Source organism: Pantherophis guttatus, chromosome 2 (genome assembly GCF_059756535.1).
Source record: "Pantherophis guttatus breed Tessera chromosome 2, ASM5975653v1, whole genome shotgun sequence".
NCBI lineage: Eukaryota > Metazoa > Chordata > Lepidosauria > Squamata > Colubridae > Pantherophis > Pantherophis guttatus.
The window spans coordinates 289,302,911-289,328,552 of NC_142064.1; the positions used below are offsets into that span (position 1 = coordinate 289,302,911).

The window sequence follows — 25,642 nt, forward strand, 5'->3', positions numbered from 1 at the left end:
CTTCCTGCCTGTGTCCCATCTGCCTCCCCTTCAGGCGTAAGTTCCCAGCAACCGCAAGACACCAGCTGTCTTTCCAAGAGAGATTCCTGGTCCTCCTCTTCTGACTGCCCGGCTGTTTGTGACAGGATTGCGAAGCCTTCAGGGCGGCTGTCCTTGAGAGAAGCGAGTTCAAATCCTCCAGAGAGATTTTTCTTCATCTCCACAGATGATTCATGGACAGAAAAGAAGAAGATGGAGAAAGAAATTGAGAGGGCCGTTTCCTCCTACACCGAAGCCCATCATCCCTGCCCTCTCCCTTCCCCTCAGACGCACTCCTCTTTCCCGCCCTTTCTACAATCCTGGCACTTTGCCCCTAATCCACCAGGGGGTGCCCTCCGCCAAAAGAAGGTAGCGTCATGCGCTTCCTCATTGGTCCAGTGGAGGACGAACGTCACAGCTGCCTTTCCATAGGAGGCTGGGAAGCAAATGACATCACAAACGCTTGCCGCTCTAGGACGCCGCACTCGCTCTCCTTAACCCCTGGGGCTCCACAGGAGGCGGAGAGGCTGCGGGAGAGTCTGGCGGGGGGCGATCCAGACGTTCCCCGGGTGAGTTGGGGGCTCTTCCCGGGCAAAGGGAGGCGCAGGAGGGAGAGATTCTCGCCCGGCCTTCCTTCGGCTTCGATCCCGGGTCCCATGCTCCCCAGCCACCCTCTCCATACAGGGGGATCCGGGGCTCCCTTCCCGCCCCCTGTCTGAGGAAGAGCCGAGTGGGGGGAGGGGAGGGTCGGCCTTGCGGAGGCCCAGCAGGAGGGGAGAGAAGCCGGGCGAGGAGGAGGCAGGATTCGCACCAGGCTCCCTGTCTCCGGAGGGGAGAGAAGCGGGGCGGCCTCTCCAGCTGCCTCCTTCCCGGCCCTGCTCGGGGGCACCTCAGTCCTGCGCTGGGATGAGCCTCTTGGGGCTCCGGGGAGGTTGGGGGAAGGTCGCTCAGTGGCTGAATTCCACTTTCTAATTCTTAATATTCATTTTTTCTTCCCATCTCAGATACAGAAACTGGAAGCCATTTGTGGTCTTTGCAAGGCAAACTTTTCTCTTGGGGGAAGAAGAAAAAAATCAGAATCCCTTGCAGGGATCAGTCCTGCAGCCCCAGAAATGGTCCCGTGAAGGAAAAGGCATCTGGAGACCCACCAGAGTCCTTGGAGCCCTTTGCAGTTGCTCTGCAGGACAGAGAAAGGATGGAGACACAACCTTTTGGAAAGGAGGGAGCTGGAAAAGGCCCTTCAGCTGCTCAGCCTGGGAAGTGGGGGAAGCTCTGGACAAGGACCGGGCAGAAAATCCTGGAGGAGGAAACCCTCCTCCCTTCAGAAGTTCAGCCCTGGACCTCCATCCAATACTTGGAGGCTGAGGGTCCCCAAGGACTTTGCAGCCGACTCCATGGTTTTTGTAGGCGATGGCTGAGACCAGAAAAGTACACCAAAGCCCAGATGCTGGATCTGGTGGTTCTGGAGCAGCTCCTCTTCCTTCTGCCCCCAGAGATGAAGGGCTGGTTGCGGGAGTGTGGAGCAGAGACCAGCTCCCAGGCGGTGGCCCTGGCAGAAGGCTTCCTCCTGAGCCAGGTGGAGGAGCAGAAAGAGCAGGTAAGAGTTCAAAAGAGAATAGAGAATCTGTTTGAATACTTCACCCCTCCTTCCCAAACTTCTGTTACATTCATAGTATGTGGCGATGTCCCACCTATTCTAGTAAGACATTGTTCCATTGTTTTCTCACTCAACCACATGGATGGATATTGGGGGCTTTGAGGTGGCGTTCCGAATCCACTTTAGGATTCCACTTTAGGAATCCACTTTATGTCGTGCGATGTCCATTAATTCTGCTTCTTCCTTCCTTCCTCCTACTGGAAGTGCTGCACTGTGGAGATCAGAGATCCTGAGGGAAAGAAGAACCCATCAAACCCCCCTCAGGAGCTATTTTTAAGGAGGATCCCTTGGAAGGATCAAAGTCAGGACACCTCACGAGGTAACTGAAGATCTTCCGATTACCCATCAATCTTACCTTCTCTCTCTCTTCTTTTCTATACAATACCTCCTCCTATTTATACTTCTCCACACTAATTGCATCTACAGATAATTGCCCAGTGACCCTCTTTAGGTTAGCCTCCTCCTCCTGGGGAAGGAGGAGATTGAGGTCCATCTGAAGGGGCGTGCTGAGGTATTTTTGGTTTTTCTGGAAGACAAAATCGCTTGACTTGGTTCCCAGTTGGATGCCAGCGTGTTTGCTGGTCTGCTAGAAGCTCTTGAGGAAGCTTCTTGCTATCTTATCTGGGAACAGTTTGACCCCGTTGCTCCTGAGGAAGTGGACAGGATCCTAGGAAGTATGGGTGCAAGCACCTGTGTTTTAGACCCACGCCCCGCCTGGCTTGGGAAAGCTTCCCGGGAGATGACAGGTGGGTGGATGCTGGCGGTCATTAATGCTTCCCTATAGCAGGGGGCAGTGCCCCAGCACTTGAAGGAGGCTGTGGTCCACCCTCTTCTTAGGAAGCCATCCCTGGATTCCACCCTGTTGAAGGCCTGGATTTGGGACAGAATCGTCATTGGTCGCACTTTTGTATGATCTCTGGCAAGAGCGTGATGTGAGTGACGCATCCACCCTTGCTCTACTTGACCTCTCAGTGGCTTTTGATACCATTGACCATGGTATTCTTCTGCGGCGGCTTCGGGGGATGGGAGTGGGAGGCCTTGTGCTATTCTGGCTCACTTCATTCCTCTGCAGCCACTCTCAGTGTTGATAGGAGGGGAGAGATCCAGCCCTTGTCCACTGCTTTGCGGGGTTCCGCAGGGCTCGATATTCTCCGCTCCTGTTCAACATTTATATGAAACCTCTTTGTGAGATCATCTGTTAGCATGGACTGAGATATCACGAATATGATGATGATACTGAGCTGTATGTCTTGGCCCGTGGTGGGTTAAGCAATGCCGTGTCCTCTCTATCGCAGTGCCTGGAGGCTGTTAGGGGCTGGATGGGGAGCAATGGGTTGAAACTAAAGCCTGGCAAGACGGAGTGGCTCTGGGTTTAGGATTCGTTGGCCAGGGGAGAATTGCCACTTCTGGTCTTGGATGGGGTGGCACACCCCCAAACAGACCCTTTGACTAATATATGGGTTCTCCTGCACTTACAACCACTGTTCAAAAAACAGGTGGCGGTTGTGTGCAGGAGGGTCTTTGCGCAACTATGGGTTGTGCGCCAGAAACAGCCCTTCCTGGACCGACAATCCCTACTCACAGTCACTCATGCCCTAATCACTTCCCATCTTGACTATTGCAGCACGCTCTACATGAGGCTGTCCTTGACGAGCATGTGGAAGCTCCAGTTGGTGCGAAATGCAGCGGCCTGCATGGTTTTCTGCGGACTCCGGTGTGCACAAGTATCACCTCTCCTGCAGGAACTGCATTGGCTGCCAATTTCCTTCCCGGTGCAATTCAAGGTGCTGGTTGTCACCTTTAAGGCCCTTCATGGCTTGGGACCAGGTTATCTAAGGGACCATCTCTTACCGGTTACATCTACCTGACCCACCAGAGTGCGGAGGCAGGGAATGTTGTGGGTGCCATCCCCTAGAAAGACACCCCTGGTGAGACCCAGAAGAAGAGCCTCTGGAACAGAGCCTTGGTGGTACAGGGGTTTAAGGTACCCTGTTATTAAGCTTATTAAGACCAGCTGCCTGCAATTACTGCAGGGTTCGAATCTCGCCAAGGCTCAAGGTTGACTCAGCCTTCCATCCTTTCTAAGGTAGGTGAAATGAGGACCCAGTTTGTGGGGGCAATAAGCTGACTTTGTATAAATATACAAAAGGATGAAGGCTATTGCTGAGCACATTGTAAGCCGCCCTGAGTCTTCGGAGAAGGGCGGCATATAAATCAAATTAAAAAAAAAAAAAAAAGAGCCTTCTCCATGGCAGATCCCTCTTTCTAGAATAGTGGTTCTCAACCTTCCTAATGCCGCGACCCTTTAATATAGTTCCTCATGTTGTGGTAACCCCCAACCATAAAATTATTCCTAAAACCATTGAAAATATATGTTTTCCGATGGTCTTAGGCGACCCCTGTGAAAGGATCGTTCGACCCCCAAAGGGGTCGCGACCCACAGGTTGAAAACCACTGCTCTAGAACATCATCCCCCTAGAGTTGAGAATTAGAAGAAAAGATTAGAATGGTCCCCCACAGTAGCACTTCCAGAAGGCGCTGAAGGCCTGATTCTGCCAGGGGGCCTGGGAAACCTAGAGCGGGATGGAGCCCATTAAACGGCTCCTGTGAGGTGCTTTTGCCGGGGGTGGGAGTGATTTTATTATTTTAATGTATTATATAATTTTCCTTTTATTAGTTTATTATTTTAATATGGGTTTAATATTTTGTAAGCTGCCTTGAGTCGTCATGTGCGAATAGGCAGCATATAAATTGTCTAAAAAAATCAATAAAATAAATATTTTGTTAATTATTTATTTTGAAATTATTTATTCCTTACAGAGAAACAAAGAATGAAATTTTCTGGTTTTTATGACGGCGATCAAACAGAGGCTGAACGTCTAAATCAAGTAAGAAAGGGAAAAATTATTAGATCTGTATTCTCCCTTCAGGAAGTGAAGTGGGTGTGCTAAATGCTCTCTGCTTCTATTCCTCCCCTTGTTTGGACTGGATTATTTTTCTGTCCTGCCACAACATGGAGAGCAGAATAACAGGTTGAAGTTGCTGTCAGCCAGCATAGCTTCCTCTGGTTGTCTTGTTCTGCTAGGTGCTCCTCCAAATTTGCCTTTACAAGAAGCAGTTCTTTTAAAGTCCTTGAAGAATAAATGTATCACAGTGGCAGGAATTGCTAGACCACCTTTCTTTTTGTAATTTATCGACCTCCTAAGGTACAGATTAACAGAGTTGGGAGGGACTTTTTAGGTCATCTAGTCCAACTTCACTATACCATTTCTGACATTTTGGCAGTCGAGTCTCTTTTTAAAAACTCCCAGTGATGAAGCTCCCATAAAAGTTCTGTTCCATTGGTTCATTGCTTTCACTGTAAGAAAACGTCTCCTTATTTTCAGGTTGAATTTCTCCTTGTTCAGTTTCCATCCATTATTCCTTGTCTGGCCTTCAGGTGCTTTGGAAAATAACTTGACCACCTCCTCTCTGCCCCTCAAATATTGGAGCACTGCTACCCTGTCTCCCCTGGTCCTTCTCTTCACTAGACTAGCCATGCCCAGTTCCTGGACCCGTTCATCGTATGTTTTAGCCTCCAGTCCTCTCATCGTCTCAGTTGCTCTTCCTTGCACTCTTTCTAGAGTCACAAGATCTTTGTTACATCATGGCAACTAATACTGGATGCAAAGTTCCTAGGTGTGGTCTTACCAAGGCATTCTAAAGTGGCACTAATACTTCATGTGATCTTGATTCTATCTCTTTCTTAATGCAATCTATGATTCTATTGGGTGTTTTTTGGCAACTGTAGCACACTGCTGGCTCACATTTAAGTGATTGTCCACTAGGATTCCAAGATCCCTGTTGCACTTTCTACTGTAGAACCAGGCATCACCTATTCTATGGCAGTGCATTTGGTTTTTCTTTCCTAAATGTAGCACATTACATTTCTCACCATTGAATTTCATTTTGTTAGAAGTGCCAATCTGTCAATCCTTCTATATCTCAAGCCTATTTTGTGCAGTGTTGGTATTCCTGTCAATTTGGTCTTGTCTGCAAATTTGATGAGTTACCCTTTAAGCCCCTTGTCTAAATCATTGAGGATGATGAACAGATCTTGCAAATCGTCCTGTTCTGTTCTTTTCTCCGTGTTCAGGAGAGTCTTGTGTCCTTCGAGGAGGTGGCTGTGTATTTCTCTGAGGAGGAGTGGTCTCAGCTGGATCCTGACCAGAAAGCGCTGCATTCGGAAGTCATGTTTGAAAACCATAGGAACGTGGTCTCTCTCGGTAAGAGTTTTCTTGTCCCAAATCGGAGAGTTCAAGAAGACAGATGATAGTTTTTATTAAAAAATCACTAATCAGATATCGTCTCCTGGGAGGGAAAAGAAAAGTATCTGGCCTTCTCGTACCCCAAGGAAGGAAAGAGTCAGTGTCTCTTTGCTGAGATGCTTTTGGGGCATTCCTTATCTGTATTTTTCAATTTCTATTTGAACTTATCTGTGGAGGCTGAGAATAATGAGGTGTGCTTTTATGTGTCCTCTGGAGATCATGTGATAAGAATGCGTTTGTCATTTGTTCTCTGAAACCTCCCCAAATTGTGTGGGAACAGAACTTTCATGCTCGGGCCATGGAAGAGCATTCTCCCAATCCAATTCAAGGTGAAAGGCCTCATGAAATGTGACTCAGAGCATCCTAGGATACAGGTGATCTCCAAGTTACGACAGTTCACTAAGCAACCATACCAAGTTACGATCTAGCCCTCTTCCAGTCCTGAAATAACAAATGTTACAGCACCACAGCCATCATTCACACTTATAAATGGCAGCAGAGGCGTTGCAAGAACAATCATCCTACCTGCACCTCTACCCCACCCTGTTCAGACTTAAGTTACGAGGCCGTAGTGAGCCGTCGGTTCCCTTGCCTGCTTGGGTGCATTTGCAGAAAAAAGAGGCCTAAAGTACTGAGAGATACACAAGATCAATAGTGGGAAATCTGGCACTACTGATCTCACAGAATCTCGCACTAGAGTACTTTAGGCCTCTGTTCTCTGCTCACCAAGGCCTGCACGAGATCCAGGGCAAAATGCTTTGGAAACAAAGGGGAGGCCTCTTTGTTTTCAAAGACTTTTGCCCTGGATCTCGTGCAGTCCTCAGTTTATAGGGAACACAGGACCAAAGTACTGCAGTGTGAGATCCTGCAAGATCATTAGTGTGAGATCTTGTCCTTCTCGTCTTGTGTGTTCTCGCACTAAAGTTGTTTAGGCCTCTGTTCCAGATCTGGCCAAAAAGCCCTTGCAAGCTGATGAGACTTTGGGGGCAGCAAAATAGCCATTGTTGAAGCCTCTCAACCTTTCCAATCTCAGTGCAAAGAGCGTTTACAAGCCAATGGGAGGCTTCAGGGAAGGGACTTCACTCCAAAGTCTCATCGTTGGGATCAAGGAATGGGCCGAGCAGGAGTCCTGCCTGCCAGACAGACGCCGTGCAGTAGCTGCTCCAACGTACACTGGGGAAGAAGGAGCTTTTTTCAAGATGGTTTCAGTTCTCACAGGTGTCTGCTGAAATTAATCCACCTCAATAAATCTTAAGTTTTCTCCTTATTCCTCCTTAGGTGTTTCCCCTGATTATTCCATGACTCAAAACAAACTTTGATTGACATTTGCACATATATAGATAATTGTAAAGACAGAGATGTTTTCTAGAAATTTTCAAAGCTTTCAGGACTCATGAATATAGAAATACTGTCTATATCACACCACTGTAAGAATGCAAACATAAAACATAAAGGAATTTTGGAAAAATTCAGAAGGAAATTCACTAGACTTTCTACGGTTTGATCTTTTTCTCTAACCTCATTATTATTTTCATTTCTCTTTTGCTTTGAAGGTAATAATGGACAGGAGAATCAACATTTCTGTGAACTGTTCCAAGTAATCAATGCTAAAGATGGAACGGAGAAGTTTGGAATTCGAATGGAAATAGAAACCCATGATGGAAACCAGTCAAATGATTGGAATCAGGAAAGCTCATCTTCCACCGATGCTGCGATGCAAGACTTTCTTGCCCAACAGGAGAAAATAAGGAAAAAATATATTGGGGAAAGTGTGAAGCCAATCAAAGCTAAATTACAAGTAAATGAACACTATTCAAGCCAAAAGAAAGGAGAAGATTCTATAAGAAGACACAATGGACAAAGTTACAATGGGACATTCATTCCTTCTCTTGGAAATAAGTTACTTACATCTCAAAAAGTGATAGACACAAAAGAGAAACCTTACAAATGTTTGGAATGTGGAATATGTTTTAGAACAAGCAGGCAACTTACTTCCCATGAAGGGATTCATACTGGGGAGAAGGTATACAAATGCAGAGAGTCTGCTAAAAGGTTCAGAAGTTGTAGTAATCTTATTTCCCCAAAAAGGATCCAGGCAGTGAAAAAGCCATTTAAATGCATGGAGTGCAAAAAAACCTTTGCTCAAAGAAGTAGTCTTATTTCCCATAAGAGGATCCACACAGGGGAGAAGCCATATAAATGCATGGAGTGTGGAAAGACCTTTGCTCAGAGCTGTGACCTGAGAGCACATGAAAGGTTCCACACAGGGGAGAAACCGTATAAATGTATGCAGTGTGGAAAGACCTTTGGTCAAAGAGGTCATCTTATTTCCCATAAGAGGATGCACACAGGGGAGAAGCCATATAAATGCTTGGAGTGTGGAAAAATCTTTTCTCAAAGAGGTAGTCTTATTCGCCATAAGAGGATCCACACAGGGGAGAAGCCACATAAATGCATGGAATGTGGAAAGATGTTTTCTCAAAGAGTTAGTCTTATTCGCCATAAGATGATCCACACAGGGGAGAAGCCGTATAAATGCATGGAGTGTGGAAAAATCTTTGCTGAAAGACGTAATCTTTTTCAACATAAGAGGATCCACACAGGAGAGAAGCCAAATAAATGCATGGAATGTGGAAAGTTGTTTTCTCAAAGAGGTAGTCTTATTCGCCATAAGATGATTCACACAGGGGAGAAGCCATATAAATGCTTGGAGTGTGGAAAAATCTTTGCTGAAAGAGGTAATCTTATTCGCCATAAGAGGATCCACACAGGGGAGAAGCCGTATAAATGCATGGAGTGTGGAAAGACGTTTGGTGAAAGAAGTCATCTTATTTCCCATAAGAGGATCCACACAGGGGAGAAGCCATATAAATGCACAGAGTGTGGAAAAATCTTTGCTGGAAGAAGTAATCTTATTCGCCATAAGAGGATCCACACAGGGGAGAAGCTGAATAAATGCATCGAATGTGGAAAGATGTTTTCTGAAAGAGGTCATCTTATTCGCCATAAGAGGATGCATACAGGGGAGAAGCCGTATAAATGCATGGAATGTGGAAAGATGTTTTCTCAAAGAGGTAATCTTATTTCCCATAAGAGGATCCACACAGGGGAGAAGCCGTATAAATGCATGGAGTGTGGAAAGACTTTTGCTCAGTGCAGTTACCTAAGAATACACAAAAGGATCCACACAGGGGAGAAGCCGTATAAATGCATGGAATGTGGAAAGACGTTTGTTCGAAGAGGTTGTCTTAATTCCCATAAGAGGATCCACACAGGGGAGAAGCCACATAAATGCATGGAATGTGGAAAGATGTTTTCTCAAAGCGGTCGTCTTATTCGCCATAAGATGATCCACACAGGGGAGAAGCCATATAAATGCATGGAGTGTGGAAAAATCTTTGCTAGAAGAGGTAATCTTATTCGCCATAAGAGGATCCACACAGGGGAGAAGCCGTATAAATGCTTGGAGTGTGGAAAAATCTTTGCTCAAAGAGGTAGTCTTATTCTCCATGAGAGGATTCACACAGGGGAGAAGCCGTATAAATGCATGGAATGTGGAAATACTTTTGCTCAAAGAAGTCATCTTATTTCCCATAAGAGGGTCCACACAGGGGAGAAGCCGAATAAATGCATGGAATGTGGAAAGTCCTTTGCTTATAGAAATGCACTTACTATCCACAAAATGATCCACACAGGGGAGAAGCCGTATAAATGCTTGGAATGTGGAAAAATGTTTGCTCAAAGTGGTAGTCTTATTCGCCATAAGAGGATCCACACAGGGGAGAAGCTGTATAAATGCATGGAATGTGGAAATATGTTTTCTGAAAGAGCTCATCTTATTTCCCATGAGAGGATCCACACAGGGGAGAAGCCGTATAAATGCATGGAGTGTGGAAAGAGTTTTGCTCAGTGCAGTTATCTAAGAATACACAAAAGGATCCACACAGGGGAGAAGCCGTATAAATGCTTGGAGTGTGGAAAGGCCTTTGCTCAAAGAGGTAGTCTTATTCGCCATAAGAGGATCCACACACGGGAGAAGCCGTATAAATGCATGGAATGTGGAGAGGGCTTTGCTCGGAAAGGTAGTCTTAATTCTCATAAAAGGATCCACGCTCAGAAGAAACTGTATAGCAATAGTAATTCCACTTAGACTTATATAGCACTCCACAATGCTTTACAGCACTCTTTGAGCAGTTTACAAAGTCAGCATATGGTCTCCAGCAATCTGGGTCCTCATTTTACCCACCTCAGAAGGATGAAAGCTGAATCATCCATGACCCTGTCAGAGTCAAACTTCTGGCTGGGGGCAATTAGCCTATAGTACTGCATTCTAACCACTAATCCACCACGTCTCTGTAGATTTTGATATTTATGCATATTGTGCCTTTCTGATCCAACGGAGACAAGGTGGAATCCAACAAAATGAAATTTAATGTGGAGAAAAGTAAGCTTTTACACTTGGGCCACTAAAACAGATTACCTGAAACCTGGCTGGATAATAATAACTGTGAAGGGTCCTTGGAGTCAGAATGGATGATCAATTAAACATGAATCGCCTCTGTGCGGCAGCAGCCAAAAAAAGCAAATACAATCCTTGGTTTTATAAACAGAGGCATAGAATCAAAATCACATGAGGTATTACTACCACTTCATAATGCCTTAGTAAGACCACACCCGGAATACCACGTCCCCTTTGGGTCATCACATTACAAAAAAGATGTTGAAACTTTGGAAAAAGAGCAAAGAAGAGCAGCTAAGATGATTAAAGGCCGGAAGATTTCTATCTAGAAATAAGGAGAAACTTTCTGACAGAACAAACAACCAATGGAAGAGCTTGCCTTCGGAAGTTGTGGGTGCTTCATGGCTGGTGCCTTTGAAGAAGGGATTGGACTGCCATTTGTCAGAAATGGTGTAGAGTCTCCTGCTTGGGCGGGAGGTTGGACTAGAAGAGCTCCAAGTTCCCTTCCAGCTCTATTCTGATTTTGATTTTGAATCCTCAATCCATCCAAAAGCTACTTAGCTTTTTTGCTAAGTAGGAGGTTTTAAAAGAAAGATGAGTATCAATGGAGATTAAGGTTATCGTTTGCCCTCAAAGTGATGTGTGGATGCCAATATTTAAGTGGTACATTTCAAGTAACTCCCTCTGATGAGTATTTTATTTTATTTTATTAAATTTCTATACCGCCCTTCTCCCGAAGGACTCAGGGCGGTGAACAGCCACAAACTAAAACACATAAGTACAAAAATTTAAAATAGAATAAAATGAATTAAATAATTTGGCTGACACAAATTTAAAATACCCAATATTTTAAAAACAAATTAAAATTTACATTTAAAAAGGGGAGAAGATTTAGGCCAGGCTGGCTTGCTGAAATAAGAAAGTCTTGAGCACGCGACGGACGGTGCGCAGATCCGGGATCCTCCGTATCTCTGGGGGGAGCTTGTTCTAGATCGTAGGTGCCCCCACAGAGAAGGCTCTCCCGCTAGGGGCTGACAGTCGACATTGTTTGGCCGACGGCACCCGGAGAAGCCCCTCTCTATGAGAGCGTATTGGTCGGTGGGAGTATATCCACTAGAGCAGAGTTGCAGGCAGAAATGCAATTAGTCCTGAATCCCTTACTATTGTTTCAGCTTTTCTTCCTTTGCTTACTATTATCACAGTCTGCCTTTCCACCGTTTCACTTTATGCAAGTAATAACAGAGAAAGAAAACCATAAGGAAAAGGGGGTTATAGTGATGCTGAATTAGAAAATGCAACTCATAGGCTCTTTGTACTAATTTTGTGGTGATCTTTCCTTGCCTTCCCTCATGTTGCCCATCTCTGGACTCAGAAAATCTTATCAATACCTTTTTTAAAGTGAAGTCTCCAGAACTGGAGACAGTATTCCAAATGGAGTCTCAGTAAAGCCCTATGTAGAGGGATAGGAGCTCCTTTTTGCTGAGGGTGATACATCTGGTGATGCATCTCAGAATTTTGGTTGCCTTCCCAGCTGCCTGGCCACACTGCTTACTTATATTGCAGTTATCATTGTTTCAGTGCCATGGCAACTACTTTCACATAATTGTGTAAAAGAAGGGAAGAGAAAGCAGTGGTAGGGATATGTGGACGCATATTAAGTTCTCATAGGTAGGCAGCCTGCTGGCCAACCCAGGCAGTCCCTGATACACAATAATTTAATAAATGATGGCTCTGACCTCCTCCTTCCCTCCCTCCCTCCCAAATTAGGCATACTCCAGGATATGAGAATGAAAACCACTCTGGTGTGCTAACATTGCAAAGGATCAATCAAGAAGGAAGATCTTTGGAAATCAATGGGGACCTAAATAAGGTGAAATTAAGAACTACTTTAAAAAATTACTTCAGTCCTTCCTGATGAAACACACAGAAATGCGAATGGGAACTTTCTCTGGGATGACCAAAAATAATCCAGCCTGCCATCAAAGGAGAAAATGTTTCACTCTCGATTGAAATGAGGGGTCCTTGGTGGTCTCTGAGCTTGATTGTGTTGTTGCAGACCTTTCATTAGCCAAACGAGGGAAGATCCTCAGTGCACCAACCAACCTCAGAGGGCAACAAGGACCCCTCAATCCAACTTCCATCCACTGTGTCAAATTAATCACTGTGTCAACCAGGATGAATGCAGAAGCAAGGAACCCTTTTAGGTCAAAATCTCTTAAGTATGTGATGGAATAATGACTGCATGCAGAAAGCTTTAGGGTGAACAATGTGCCTTTCAAGCAAGAGGCCAGAATGAAGAGAAGCTGAAACATGCGTGAGCAAAAGGTATTTTTCAAGCATTAGGGCCATATTTTTGTTTTTTTATGGTATGTCGTAACATTAACTTAAAAATAAGTAACTAGTCATGTAATTACTTGCTAAAGATGCATCCAATTGTCAATGGAGTCTTCAACTTTTCTTGTTTTGCATTTGCTTTTCTTTTTCTCTTTTCATTTATGGTCCAATGATATATCCCTGCATTCAATTCTCCAAGGGGTTGGAGTAACTATAATAAACTTAAGCAACAGATGGCGACAGACTTGCCGAAAGGGGGAAATTTGCAGCTTTCCTTGATTGATAGGATATCAACTATTAAGATGAATATTTTGCCTAGAATTTTATATCTGTTCCAGACAATTCCAGTTTGATTGGGGAACGATTTTTTCAAAGATTTGAAAAAATGGTGTTAAAATATATTTGGCAGGGAAAGGAGGCGAGGATAAAATTGAAGTTGTTACAAGTTGCTAGAATACGGGGAGGCTTTGGTTTACCTAATTGGGAACTTTATTATCAAGCAGCAAGCCTGATGTCGATTAAAGAATGGATAACTTGAAGAAATATTGGATTAGTGAATCTAGAAGGGCATGATTTGTTGATGGGGTGGCATGCTTTTTTATGGTATAAAGGAACAAAAATACATGGGTATTTTAGAAGACAGCACATATGTGAGGCTCTGTTATTGAATTGGGAGAAGATTAAAAAACAACATTATCTGAAAATTCCAGTCCGGGTATCTACAATTGAAGCATTTTCATATTCAGTAGTATTCAGAAGGGAAGAAATTGTTAGATATAGTGAATTAATGGATGAAAAGGGTGAACTTAAACCGAGGCAAGAATTAGAAAAACAAGGTTTCAAAATGGATTGGTTTTCTTACTTGCAAATACGTTCTAGATATGAAGATCTTAAACAAGAAGGTTTATGACTAATTTAGATAAGATTTTAATGGGTTCTGATGACTATGTGATTAAAAAAATATATGGATACTTGTTAGAGGTAAAATTGGAAGAAGAACAAGTTAGAGTCAATGATAGCATGGGGGGAAATTTTGGTCATGGTATTGATTTAGAGAAATGGCAAAAATTGTGGTCTCAGAATTATAAAATGACAATGTCTACAGCTTATAAGGAGAATTTGTATAAGATGTTTTACAGGCGACACCTACCCGACGAGGATAGCCAGAATGTTCAAGAATAAATCGGAGAAATGTTGGAAGTGTCATCAGACTCCAGGATCATATTACCATATGTGGTGGACATGTGTAGAAGCTAAAAGATATTGGACTAAGATACACACGTGGTTGGAAAAAATGACAAAGAAACATATTGACTTTAAACAGAGATTTTTTATTGGTGATTTTACCAGAAACATACAGCAGAGAATTGCAATATTTAATTGTGAATGTTTTAACAACGACTAGAATTGTATTTGCTAAAAATTAAGAGAGAAATTACCTACTGATGAGGTTATTAAGAAAATTATGCAATGTGCTGAAATGAGTAAATTGACATTTGAAATTAGAAAACAGGAAGATAAACGATATTATTTGATAAGGGATTTGTTTTATAAATGGATAGATAATAAATCATGGAATTGAAGTATGAAATAGGGGGCTGATGTAAAGACAAAATATCTGAAGCTTTGTTTTTTCTATAAAAGAAAAATTTCTGTTATAAATTGGTATTTTAGAAATGGATTTATGCAGAAGAGAATATTTACCGTTCGACTCACTGTAATTGTTTGGAATGATGGTTTTATGTTTTGTTTTTCTTTTAAAATAAAAAAAAAATCAAAAAAAAATTCTCCAAAGGTCTTAACCTTCCTAGTCACATTTCTTGAGGTGAATTCCCTACTCAATCCTTATGTAAAAATGGTTTTTCCTCCTCATAGTTTAGTTTTCTATTCCTTTTTCAGGATCTTCCTTTTCTTTCATCAAAAGAGACCAGAGGGGTCCCTGCCCTTTCTCCTCCCCGCTTTGCTGAGAGGCTGAGCGAATAGTTTGGGAAGGGCAGCTGCATGTATTGAATTAGAGAAATAAAAAAGAAATAAATTAAAATCGTTTTCCTGATTGTGGCCTTCCTGCCTGTGTCCCATCTGCCTCCCCTTCAGGCGGGAATTCCCAACAACCGCAAGACACCAGCTGTCTTTCCAAGAGAGATTCCTGGTCCTCCTCTTCTGACTGCCCGGCTGTTTGTGACAGGATTTAGTCCTCTTTGAGGCCTCCCACAATGTCTGCGAAGCCTTCAGGGCGGCTGTCCTTGAGAGAAGCGAGTTCAAATCCTCCAGAGAGATTTTTCTTCATCTCCACAGATGATTCCTGAACAGGAAAGAGGAAGATGAAGAAAGAAATTGAGAGGGCCGTTTCCTCCTACTCCGAAGCCCATCATCCCTGCCCTCTCCCTTCCCCTCAGACGCGCTCCTCTTTCCCGCCCTTTCTACAATCCTGGCACTTTGCCCCTAATCCACCAGGGGGAGCCCTCTGCTAAAAGAAGGTAGCGTCATGCGCTTCCCCATTGGTCCAGCGGAGGCGAACGTCACAGCTGCCTTTCCATAGGAGGCTGGGAAGGAAATGACATCACAAACGCTTGCCCCTCTAGGCCTCCGCACTCGCTCTCCTTAACCCCTGGGGCTCCACAGGAGGCGGAGAGGCTGCGGGAGAGTCTGGCGGGGGAAGATCCAGACGTTCCCCGGGTGAGTTGGGGGCTCTTCCCGGGCAAAGGGAGGCGGAGGAGGGAGAGACCCACGCCCAGCCTTCCTCCAGCTTCCACCCCGGGTCCCATGCTCCCCAGCCGCCCTCTCCATGCAGGGGGATCCTCCCGCCCCCTGTCTGAGGAAGAGCCCGAGTGGGGGGAGGGGAGGGTCGGCCTTGCGGAGGCCCAGCAGGAGGGGAGAGAAGCCGGGCGAGGAGGAGGCAGGATTCGCACCAGGCTCCCTGTCTCCGGAGGGGGAGAGAAGCGGGGCGGCCTCTCCAGCTGCCTCCTTCCCGGCCCTGCTCGGGGGCACCTCAGTCCTGCGCTGGGATGAGCCTCTTGGGGCTCCGGGGAGGTTGGGGGAAGGTCGCTCAGTGGCTGAATTCCACTTTCTAATTCTTGCTATTTGTTTTTCTTCCCATCTCAGATAGAGAAACTGGAAGCCATTTGTGGTCTTTGCAAGGCAAACTTTTCTCTTGGGGGGAAAAAAAAGAGCGGAATCCCTTGGAGGGCTCAGTCCTGCAGCCCCAGAAATGGTCCCGTGAAGGAAAAGGCATCTGGAGACCCACCAGAGTCCTTGGAGCCATTTGCAGTTGCTCTGCAGGACAGAGAAAGGATGGAGGCACAACCTTTTGGAAAGGAGGGAAGCGGAAAAGGCCCTTCAGCTGCTCAGCCTGGGAAGGGGGGGAAGCTCTGGACAAGGACTGGGCAGAAGATCCTGGAGGAGGAAACTCTCCTCCCTTCAGAAGTTCATCCCTGGACCTCCATCCAATACTTGGAGGCTGAGTGTCCCCGAGGACTTTGCAGCCGACTCCATGGCTTTTGCAGGCGATGGCTGAGACCAGAAAAGCACACCAAAGCCCAGATGCTGGACCTGGTAGTTCTAGAGCAGTTCCTGGCTCTTCTGCCCCCAGCGATGAAGAGTTGGGTGCGGGAATATGGAGCAGAGACCAGCTCCCAGGCGGTGGCTCTGGTGGAAGGCTTCCTCCTGAGCCAGGTGGAGGAGCAGAAGGAGCAAGTCGAATTACAGGTAAGAGTTCAATAGAGAATAGAGAATCTGTTTGAATACTTCACTCCTCCTTCTCAAACCTCTCTGACATTCATAATATTTATTTTATTTATTCTATTTATTTTATTTTTATACCGCCCTTCTCCTGCGGGATTCAGGGCGGTGCACAGCCAAAATAAAACATAGCATATAAAATTTAAAAACAATTTAAAAAACAATTAAAAAAAATAATTTCGGCCCAAATAATTTAAAATAACCCAAGTAAAACTGCATCAATTGAAACTGAGAGGATGGGATCAAGCCAGCCCGGCTAGATGGAATAAGTGTGTTTTCAGGGCCCAACGAACAGTCCGGAGGTCTGATATCGTGCGTATCTCAGGGGGCAGGTCATTCCAGAGGGCAGGTGCTGCCACAGAGCAGGCTCTCCCCTTGGAGGTCACCAGCCGGCACTGTCTGGCTAACGGCACCCTGAGGAGGCCCTCTCTGTGCGAGCGAACCGGCCGGTGGGAGGCTATTGGCGGCAGAAGGCGGTCTCGCAGATACCCCGGCCCTAAGCCATGGAGCGCTTTAAAGGTGGTCACCAACACCTTGAAGCGCACCTGGAAGACCACAGGAAGCCAGTGCAGCTCGCGCAGAAGAGGTGTCATATGGGAGCACCCCGTCGCTCCCATAATCCCCCGCGCGGCCGCATTCTGGACTAACTGCATCCTCCGGGTGCACCCCAAGGGGAGCCCCATATAGAGAGCATTGCAGTAGTCCAGGCGGGAAGTGACGAGTGCTTGAGTGACCGTGCGTAGGGAGTCCCGATCTAGAAAGGGACACAACTGGCGTATCAGGCGAACCAAATAAAAAGCCCCCCTGGCCACGGCCGTCATGTGCTCTTCTAAAGACAGCCGTGCATCCAGGAGGACGCCTAAGTTGCGAGCCCTCTCCGTGGGGGCCAGTGATTTGCCCCCAATAGCCAGCGATGGCAGCAGCTGGCTATATCGGGACGCCGGAAGCCACAGCCACTCGGTCTTGGAAGGGTTGAGTCGGAGCCTGTTTCTCCCCATCCAGGCCTGCACGGCCTCCAGGCACTGGGACATCACTTCAAGGTAATCGTTGGGGTGGCCTGGGGTGGAGATGTACAGCTGAGTGTCATCAGCGTACTGATGGAACTCCACCCCAAAGCCACGGATGATCTCACCCACTGGCTTTGCATAAATGTTGAACAGAAGGGGCGAGAGGACCGATCCTTGTGGCACCCCACAAGGAAGGCGCCTCGGGGTCGACCGCTGCCCCCCTGTCAACACAGATTGCGACCGGTCAGAGAGGTAGGAGGAGAACCACCGCAGAACAGTGCCCCCCACTCCCAGCCCCTTCAACCGGTGCAACATGATACCATGGTCAATGGTATCAAAAGCCGCTGAGAGATCTAACAGGACCAGGATAGAGGAACAACCCCTATCCCGAGCCCTCCAGAGATCATCCACCAACGCGACCAATGTCGTTTCCGTGCTGTGCCCAGGCCGGAAGCCGGACTGGAGCGGGTCCAGATAGACAGCTTCATCCAGGTACTGGGGAAGCTGTCGCGCCACCACACTCTCAGCAACCTTCGCAACAAAGCGAAGGTTGGAGACTGGACGATAGTTAGCCAAAACAGCCGGATCCAGAGAGGGCTTCTTGAGGAGGGGCCTCACCACTGCTTCTTTCAAAGCGGCCGGCAGGACACCCTCACTCAGAGAAGCCTTAACAATCCTCTGGAGCCAGCCTCGTGTAACCTCCCGGGAAGCCAGTACCAACCAGGAGGGACACGGGTCCAATAAACATGTGGTCGCGTTCAGCCGTCCCAGGATCCTGTCCACATCCTCAGGAGCCACAGGATCAAACTCCTCCCAGATAATACTCTCAAGACCTGCCTCAGTCATCCCGTCTGGACTTACCCAGTCAGAGGCCAGGCCTTCCCGAATCTGAGCGATCTTGTCATACAGATACTGCACAAAATCCTCAGCTCGACCCTGCAAGGGATCATCCCACGCTTCCAGATGGAGGAGGGAGCGGGTCACCCTAAACAGGGCGGCTGGGCGTTTATCTGATGACGCGATAAGAGCGGCAAAATAGCTAGATTTCGCCGCTTTTATCGCCACTAGGTAGGTCTTAATATGAGACCTCACCAGTGTTCGGTCGGATTCAGAGCGGCTGGTCCTCCAACTACTCTCCAGGCGTCTTTTCTGGCGCTTCATCTCCCTCAGCTCCTCGGAAAACCAAGGAGCTAGGCGAATTCGGTGCCGGGTCAGAGGCCACAAAGGCACGACGAGGTCCAAAGCCCCGGCGGCCGCACTATCCCAGGCGGCCGCCGGGGATGTAGCAATGTCCCACCTATTCCAGTAAGACATTGTTCCATTATTTTCTCACATTTCTCACATAATCACATTGATGGATATTGGGGGCTTTGAGGTTGTGTTCCGAATATAGGAATCCACTTTATGTCATCGTATGATGTACATGAATTCTTTTTCTTCCTTCCTCCTATTGGAAGTGCTGCACTGTGGAGATCAGAGATCCTGAGGGAAAGAAGAACCCATCAAATCCTCCCCAGGAGCTATTTTTCAGGAGGATTCTTTGGAAGGATCAAAGTCAGGACACCCTAAGAGGTAAGTGAAGATCCTCCGATTACCCATCTGTCTTACCTTCGCTCTCTCTTCTTTTCTATACAATACCACCTCCTATTTATACTTCTCCACACTAATTGCATCTACAGATAATTGCCCAGCGACCCTCTTCAGGTGAGCCTCCTTCTCCTGGGGAAGGAGGAGATTGAGGTCCACCTGAAGGGGCATGCTGAGGTATTTGCGGTTTTTCTGGAAGACAAAATCGCTCGACTTTGTTCCCAGTTGGATGCCAGCGTGGTTGCTGGTCTGCTAGAAGCTCTTGAGGAAGCTTCTTGCTATCTTATCTGGGAACAGTTTGACCCCCTTGCTCCTGAGGAAGTGGACAGGATCCTAGGGAGTATGGGTGGGTGCAAGCACCTGTGTTTTAGACCCATGCCCCGCCTGCCTTGGGAAAGCTTCTTCGGAGATGACAGGTGGGTGGACGCTGGTGATCATTAATGCTTCCCTACAGGAGGGGGCAGTGCCCCAGCATTTGAAGGAGTCTGTGGTCCACCCTCTTCTTAAGAAGCCATCCCTGGATTCCACCCTGTTGAATAATTTCCAACCTGACTCCAGTCTTCCCTTTTTGGGGAAGGTGGTTGAGAAGGTGGTTGTGCAGCAGCTCCAGAGGTTGTTTGAGCGTATCTTGGTGACTATTGTGTGCTCGTGTATTGTTGTGGTTGAAGCTGAAGGAGTCATTGACAGGTAGGACCCCTGCCAGTCAAGATTCAGGCCTGCATTTGGGACAGAATCGTCATTGGTCGCGCTTTTGTATGGTATCTGGTGAGAGCGGGATGTGAGTGGCGCATCCATCCTTGCTCTACTTGACCTCTTGGTGGCTTTCGATACCATCGACCATGGTATTCTCCTGGGGCGGCTTCGCAGGATGGGAGTGGGCGGCCGTGTTCTATCCTGCCTCACTTCCTTCCTCTGCAGCCGTTCTCAGTCAATGTTGATAGGAGGGGAGAGATCTAGCCCTCCGCTACTGCTTTGTGGGGTTCCGCAGGGCTTGGTACTATCCGCTCCTGTAACATTTATATGAAACTGCTTTGTGAGATCATCTGCTAGCATGGACTGAGATATCACCAATATGATGATGATACTCAGCTGTATGACTCAGCCCGTGGTGGGTTAAGCGATGCCGTGTGTTAAGGTTATTGTTGTTGTGTTACCAACCAGCAGAGTAGATTGCACAGAGAAACGTTGCTGAGAGCAATGAATAAGAGATAAGCAAACTGGTTTATCAAAAGCTTACTTTATAGTAGAAAAACAGTCTCATAGTCCTTAAACAAATTCCAAGTCTTTGCCAGTAAATCAGTCCAGTAGTTAAAGAATCTTCTTACCCAACAAACAGTAGTTGGTTAGAATAATAAACTCACTCTGGTTCACAAACCACGATGGTTGCAGATCCATCCAATGATAATTACAGATAGCACCTCCTCTCAATGATAGCTTATCATCAACAGCAGCATCATAGCAGCAACCTCTCAACAGCATATCATAGCAGCAACTGAACACGTTGCAGTACCTTGCTTAAATATTCTTACAACCAGTAATTATGTGATTACAGCATGACTCAGCATTAAAGCCACATAATACATATACAGATAAAGTAACAGTACACTTATATTGCCTGGACAACATAGTTAGGCTCAAACCATATCCTAACACCGTGTCCGCCCTATCACGGTGCCAGGAGGCTGTTAGGAGCTGGATGGGGAGCAATGGGTTGAAACTAAAGCCTGGCAAGACAAAATGGCTCTGGGTTTGGGGTTCGTTGGCCAAGGGAGAATTTCCACTTCTGGTCTTGGATGAGGTGACACTACCCCAAACACACCCTGTGTGTAATCTGTGGGTTCTCCTGAACTCACAACTCCTGCTCAAAGAGCAGGTGGCAGTCGTGTGCAGGAGGGTCTTTGCGCAACTGTGGGTTGTGTGCCAGAAACAGCCCTTCCTGGACCGACAATCCCTACTCACAGTCACTCATGCCCTAATCACTTCCCGTCTTGACTATTGCAACACGCTCTACATGGGGCTGTCCTTGAAGAGCATGTGGAAGCTCCAGTTGGTGTAAAACGCAGCAGCCCACATGGTTTTCTGCAGACCCCGGTCTGCACAAGTATCACTTCTCCTGCAGGAGCTGCATTGGCTGCCAATTTGCTTCTGGGTGCAATTCAAGGTGCTGGTTGTCACCTATAAAGCCCTTCATGGGTTGGGTTATCTGAGGGACCGTCTCTTACTGGTTACATCTGCCCGACCCAGCAGAGTGCGGAGGCAGGGAATGTTGCGGGTGCCATCCCCTAGGAAGACACACCTGGTAAGACCCAGAAGAAGGGCCTTCTCTGTGGTGGCTCCCTCTCTCTGGACAATCATCCCCCCCCCAGAGATTAGAATGGCCCCCCATAGTAGCACTCTTCCAGAAGGCATTGAAGACCTGGTCCTGCCAGGGGGCCTGGGGAACCCAGAACAGGATGGGGCCCATTAAACGACTCTCAGGTGCTTTCGCCGGATGTGGGTGATTTTATTATTTTAATGTATTATATAATTCTCCTTTTATTAGTTTTCTTATTTTAATATGGGTTTCATATTTTGTAAACCGCTTTGAGTCGTTATGTGCGAATAGGCGGCATATAAATTGTCTAAAATAAATCAATAAAATAAATATTTTGTTAATCATTTATTTTGAAATTATTTATTCCTTACAGAGAAACAAAGAATGAAATTTTCTGGTTTCTATGACGGTGATCAAACAGAGGCTGAACCTCTAAATCAAGTAAGAAAAGGAAAAATTATTAGATTTGTATTCTCGCCTTCAGGAAGTGAAGTGGGTGTGCAGAGTTCTCTCTCCTTCTATTCTCTTGTTTGGACTGGATTATTTTTGTGTCCTTCCACAACATGGAGAGCAGAATAGCAGGTTGAAGTTGCTGTCAGCCAGCATAGCTTCCTCTGGTTGTCTTGTTCTGCTAGGTGCTCCTCCAACTTTGCCTTTACAAGAAGCACTTCTTTTAACGTCCTTGAAGAATTAGGAATAAACGTATCACAGTGGCAGGAACTGCTGGACCACCTTTCTTTTTGTAATTTATCAACCTCCTAAGGTGTTTATGTTTATTAGATTTTTATACCACCCTTCTCCCGGAGGACTCAGGGCGGTGTACAGCCATATTAAAACACATATAAATTTATGAAATTTAAAACAATTTAAAATTGAATATTTAAAATTTGGCCCACAGATTAAAACAAACATACACCCATTATAAAATTTGTATTAGGCCAGCCCGTCTTGTTGGAACAAAAAGATCTTCAGGGCGCGGCAAAAGGTATGCAGGTCAGGGATGAGACGAACCTCTAGGGGCAGCTCATTCCAGAGGGCTGGTGCCCCCACAGAGAAGGCTCTCCCCCTGGGTGTCGCCAGTCGGCATTGTTTGGCCGACGGCACCCTGAGGAGCCCCTCTCTGTAGGAGCGTATTGGCCGGTGGGAGGCTGTTGTTGGGAGAAGGCGGTCTTGTATATAACCCGGTACTAAGCCATGGAGCGTACAGATTAACAGAGTTGGAAGGGACCTTGTAGGTCATCTAGTCCAACCCCCTAACACCATTTCTGATAGTTGGCAGTCTAGTCGCTTCTTGAAAGCTCCCAGTGATGAAGCTCCCACTTCTGAAGGAAACTTCTGTTCCATTGGTTGGTTGGTTCTATTCACTGTCAGAAAATGTCTCCTTATTTCTAGGTTGAATTTCTCCTTGTTGAGTTTACATCCATTATTCCTTGACTGGCCTTCAGGTGCTTTGGAAAATAGCTTGACCCCCCTCCTCTCTGTGGCAGCCCCTCAAATATTGGAACACTGCTATCATGTCTCTCCTGGTCCTTCTCTTCACTAGACTAGCCATGCCCAGTTCCTGCACCCGTTCATCGTATGCTTTAGCCTCCAGTCCCCTCATTATCTTGGTTGCTCTTCCTTGCACTTTTTCTAGAGTCTCAAGATCTTTTTTACATCATAGCAACCAATACTGGATGCAAAGTTCCTAAGTGTGGTCTTACCAAGGCATTCTAAAGTGGCACTAATACTTCATGTGATCGTGATTCTATCCCTCTCTTAATGGAGCCTATGATTCCATTGGGTGTTTTTTGGCAAGTGTAGCACACTGCTGGCTCACGTTTAAGCGATTGTCCACTAGGACTCCAAGATCCCTGTTGCACTTTCTACTGTAGAACCAGGCATCACCTATTCTATGGCAGTGCATTTGGTTTTTCTTTCCTAAATGTAGCACATTACATTTCTCACCATTGAAGTTCATTTGGTTAGAAGGTGCCAATCTGTCAATCCTTCTATATCGCGAGCTTATCTTGTGCAGTGTTGGTATTCTTGCCAATTTGGTCTTGTCTGCAAATTTGATGAGTTCCCCTTCTATCCCCGTGTTTAAATCATTGATGATGATGAACAGATCTTGCAAATCCTCCTGTTCTGTTCTTTTTTCCGTGTTCAGGAGAGTCTTGTGTCCTTCGAGGAGGTGGCTGTGTATTTCTCTGAGGAGGAATGGTGTCAGCTGGATCCTGACCAAAAAGCCCTGCATTTGGAAGTCATGCTTGAAAACCATAGGAACGTGGTCTCTCTGGGTAAGAGTTCTCTTGTCCCAAATCAGAGAAATCAAGAAGACAGATGATAGTTAGTTTTTTATTAAAAAATCACTAATCAGATATTGTCTCCCGGGAGGGAAAAGGAAAGTATCTGGCCTTCTAGTACCCCAAGGAAGGAGAGAGCCAGTGTCTCTTTGCTGAGATGCTTTTGGGGCATTCCTTATCTGTATTTTTCCATTTCTATTTGAACTTATCTGTGGAGGCTGAGAAGAACGGGGTGTGCTTTTATGTGTCCTCTGGAGATCATGTGACAAGAATGTGTTGTCATTTGTCCTCTGAAACCTCCCCAAATTGTGTGAAAACAGAAGTTTCACGCTCAGGCCATGGAAGAGCATTCTCCCAATCCAATTCAAGAACAAAGGCCTCATGCAGTGTGACTCAGAGCATCCTCGGATACAGGTGATCCCCGAGTTATGACAGTTCAGTAAGTGACTGTTTCAAGTTACGACCTAGCCGTCTCCCAAGTACTTAAGACTCAGTCCTGAAATTTCAATACCACTTAATAACTTTTTTTTTCGGTCACAGACCAAAATACAAATATAATTGCAAAAGAGCGTGGGGAAAGTAACATTATAAACAGTTGGCTACCAGAAGCCTTGGCTGAGAGGAATTACGGCGTTCTCCTCTAATAGTTACAGCTCTTAAAAAAAGTTAGAAACCTGAAAAGTAATGTGTGAGGAGCCATCCCCTAAACAATATAAAGTCAAATTACTAGCATTGGATCCAGAGAGATCTGTTTCTAAGAGAGACAGTAATTTAGTCCTGCCTGCGTTATACATAGGGCAGTATAAAAGAACGTGCTCCACAGTTTCAACCTCAGCTCTATCACAGGGGCATAACCGCTCACTTATTGGGAGCCTCTTAAATTGTCCGTCCAGCAATGCTGAGGGCAAGAGGTTGAAACGAGCAAGGGAGAAGACTCTTTTATATTTAGGGGTGGTTAAAGTGTAAAAATATGAGGCCATCCTCAGTCCACAATTGTTAAATTGGCTGAAGATCAGAGGGGAGCAGGTTTTATTAGCTCTAGCTCTTAGATATTGCAAGTCTATGTCCACAAGCTGTTGGACTACCCTACATTGGGCGTCCTTAAGGCCATAGTCTCCCAAAGCATCTCCCGAAAAACCTAGCAGGTGGAGTTTCTTCTTCAGCTCCCTCTCCCATCGAGAAGTATAGGAGTCAGCTAACACCAGGGAGAGGTAGCTACCAGGGGCTGCCAAAAAGAGCGCCCGAAACCACCATTTAAAGGTGTTAATCCATGCCATGCATTCGACTGATCGAATGCCCAATTCCAGGTACATCGAAGCAAAGCCAACACAGGGAGGGAGGCCCAAAAGTTTCCTAAAAAAAACAGCCTGAGATCTTTCAATACACTCCTTGAAGCCCCGTATCCATATAGGAATTCCGTAAAGAGTTTGGGCCAGGATTTTGGCTTTGTAAATACGCAGAGCAGAAGGAATATGCTGGCCTCCTTGGGTATAGAAAAATCTTAGAATCTGCTGATGGCTACAGGAGGCCGAATTCAGCACCTGAGTTCGATGTCTAGTCCAAGCACCGGTGTTCTGAAAATGGATACATAAATACTTAAAATGGAGAACCTGCTTAACAGCATTACCCTTAATAGCCCAGTTGTATAGCTTCCGGGCTCTAGAGAACACCAATACTTTTGATTTATCATAATTAATGGACAAGTGGTTCTCAGCGGAGTAGGACCCAAATGCAGAAAGTAGCCTTTTCAGACCAAGCCTTGACAGTGATAGGAGGACCGCATCGTCAGCATAAAGGAGAAGCGGGATCTTCGTAGTTGACAACTTTGGGGCGTGGGACTCAATACGTCCAATGTAAGAAGCCAAGTCAGATAAGAATAAGTTAAACAGAAGAGGAGCCAGGACGCAGCCCTGCTATCGGGATAGGATTTGAGAGT

The 25,642-nt window shown here is 46.1% G+C and overlaps 1 protein-coding gene across 1 annotated transcript in view; it reads left to right on the forward strand.

Annotated features, from left to right (window-relative positions):
* Positions 1–448: 448 nt before the first annotated feature.
* The window catches only part of LOC117657876 (uncharacterized), a 33,821-nt gene continuing 8,627 nt past the window's right edge, over positions 449–25,642 (forward strand). The window contains 7 exon segments of the mRNA XM_087884933.1: positions 449–587; positions 1,023–1,615; positions 1,880–1,994; positions 4,496–4,563; positions 5,811–5,940; positions 7,536–10,093; positions 16,809–16,815. Of these exon segments, the coding sequence (XP_087741059.1) occupies positions 1,214–1,615; positions 1,880–1,994; positions 4,496–4,563; positions 5,811–5,940; positions 7,536–10,093; positions 16,809–16,815 (3,280 nt within the window). The 5' untranslated portion in view covers positions 449–587; positions 1,023–1,213.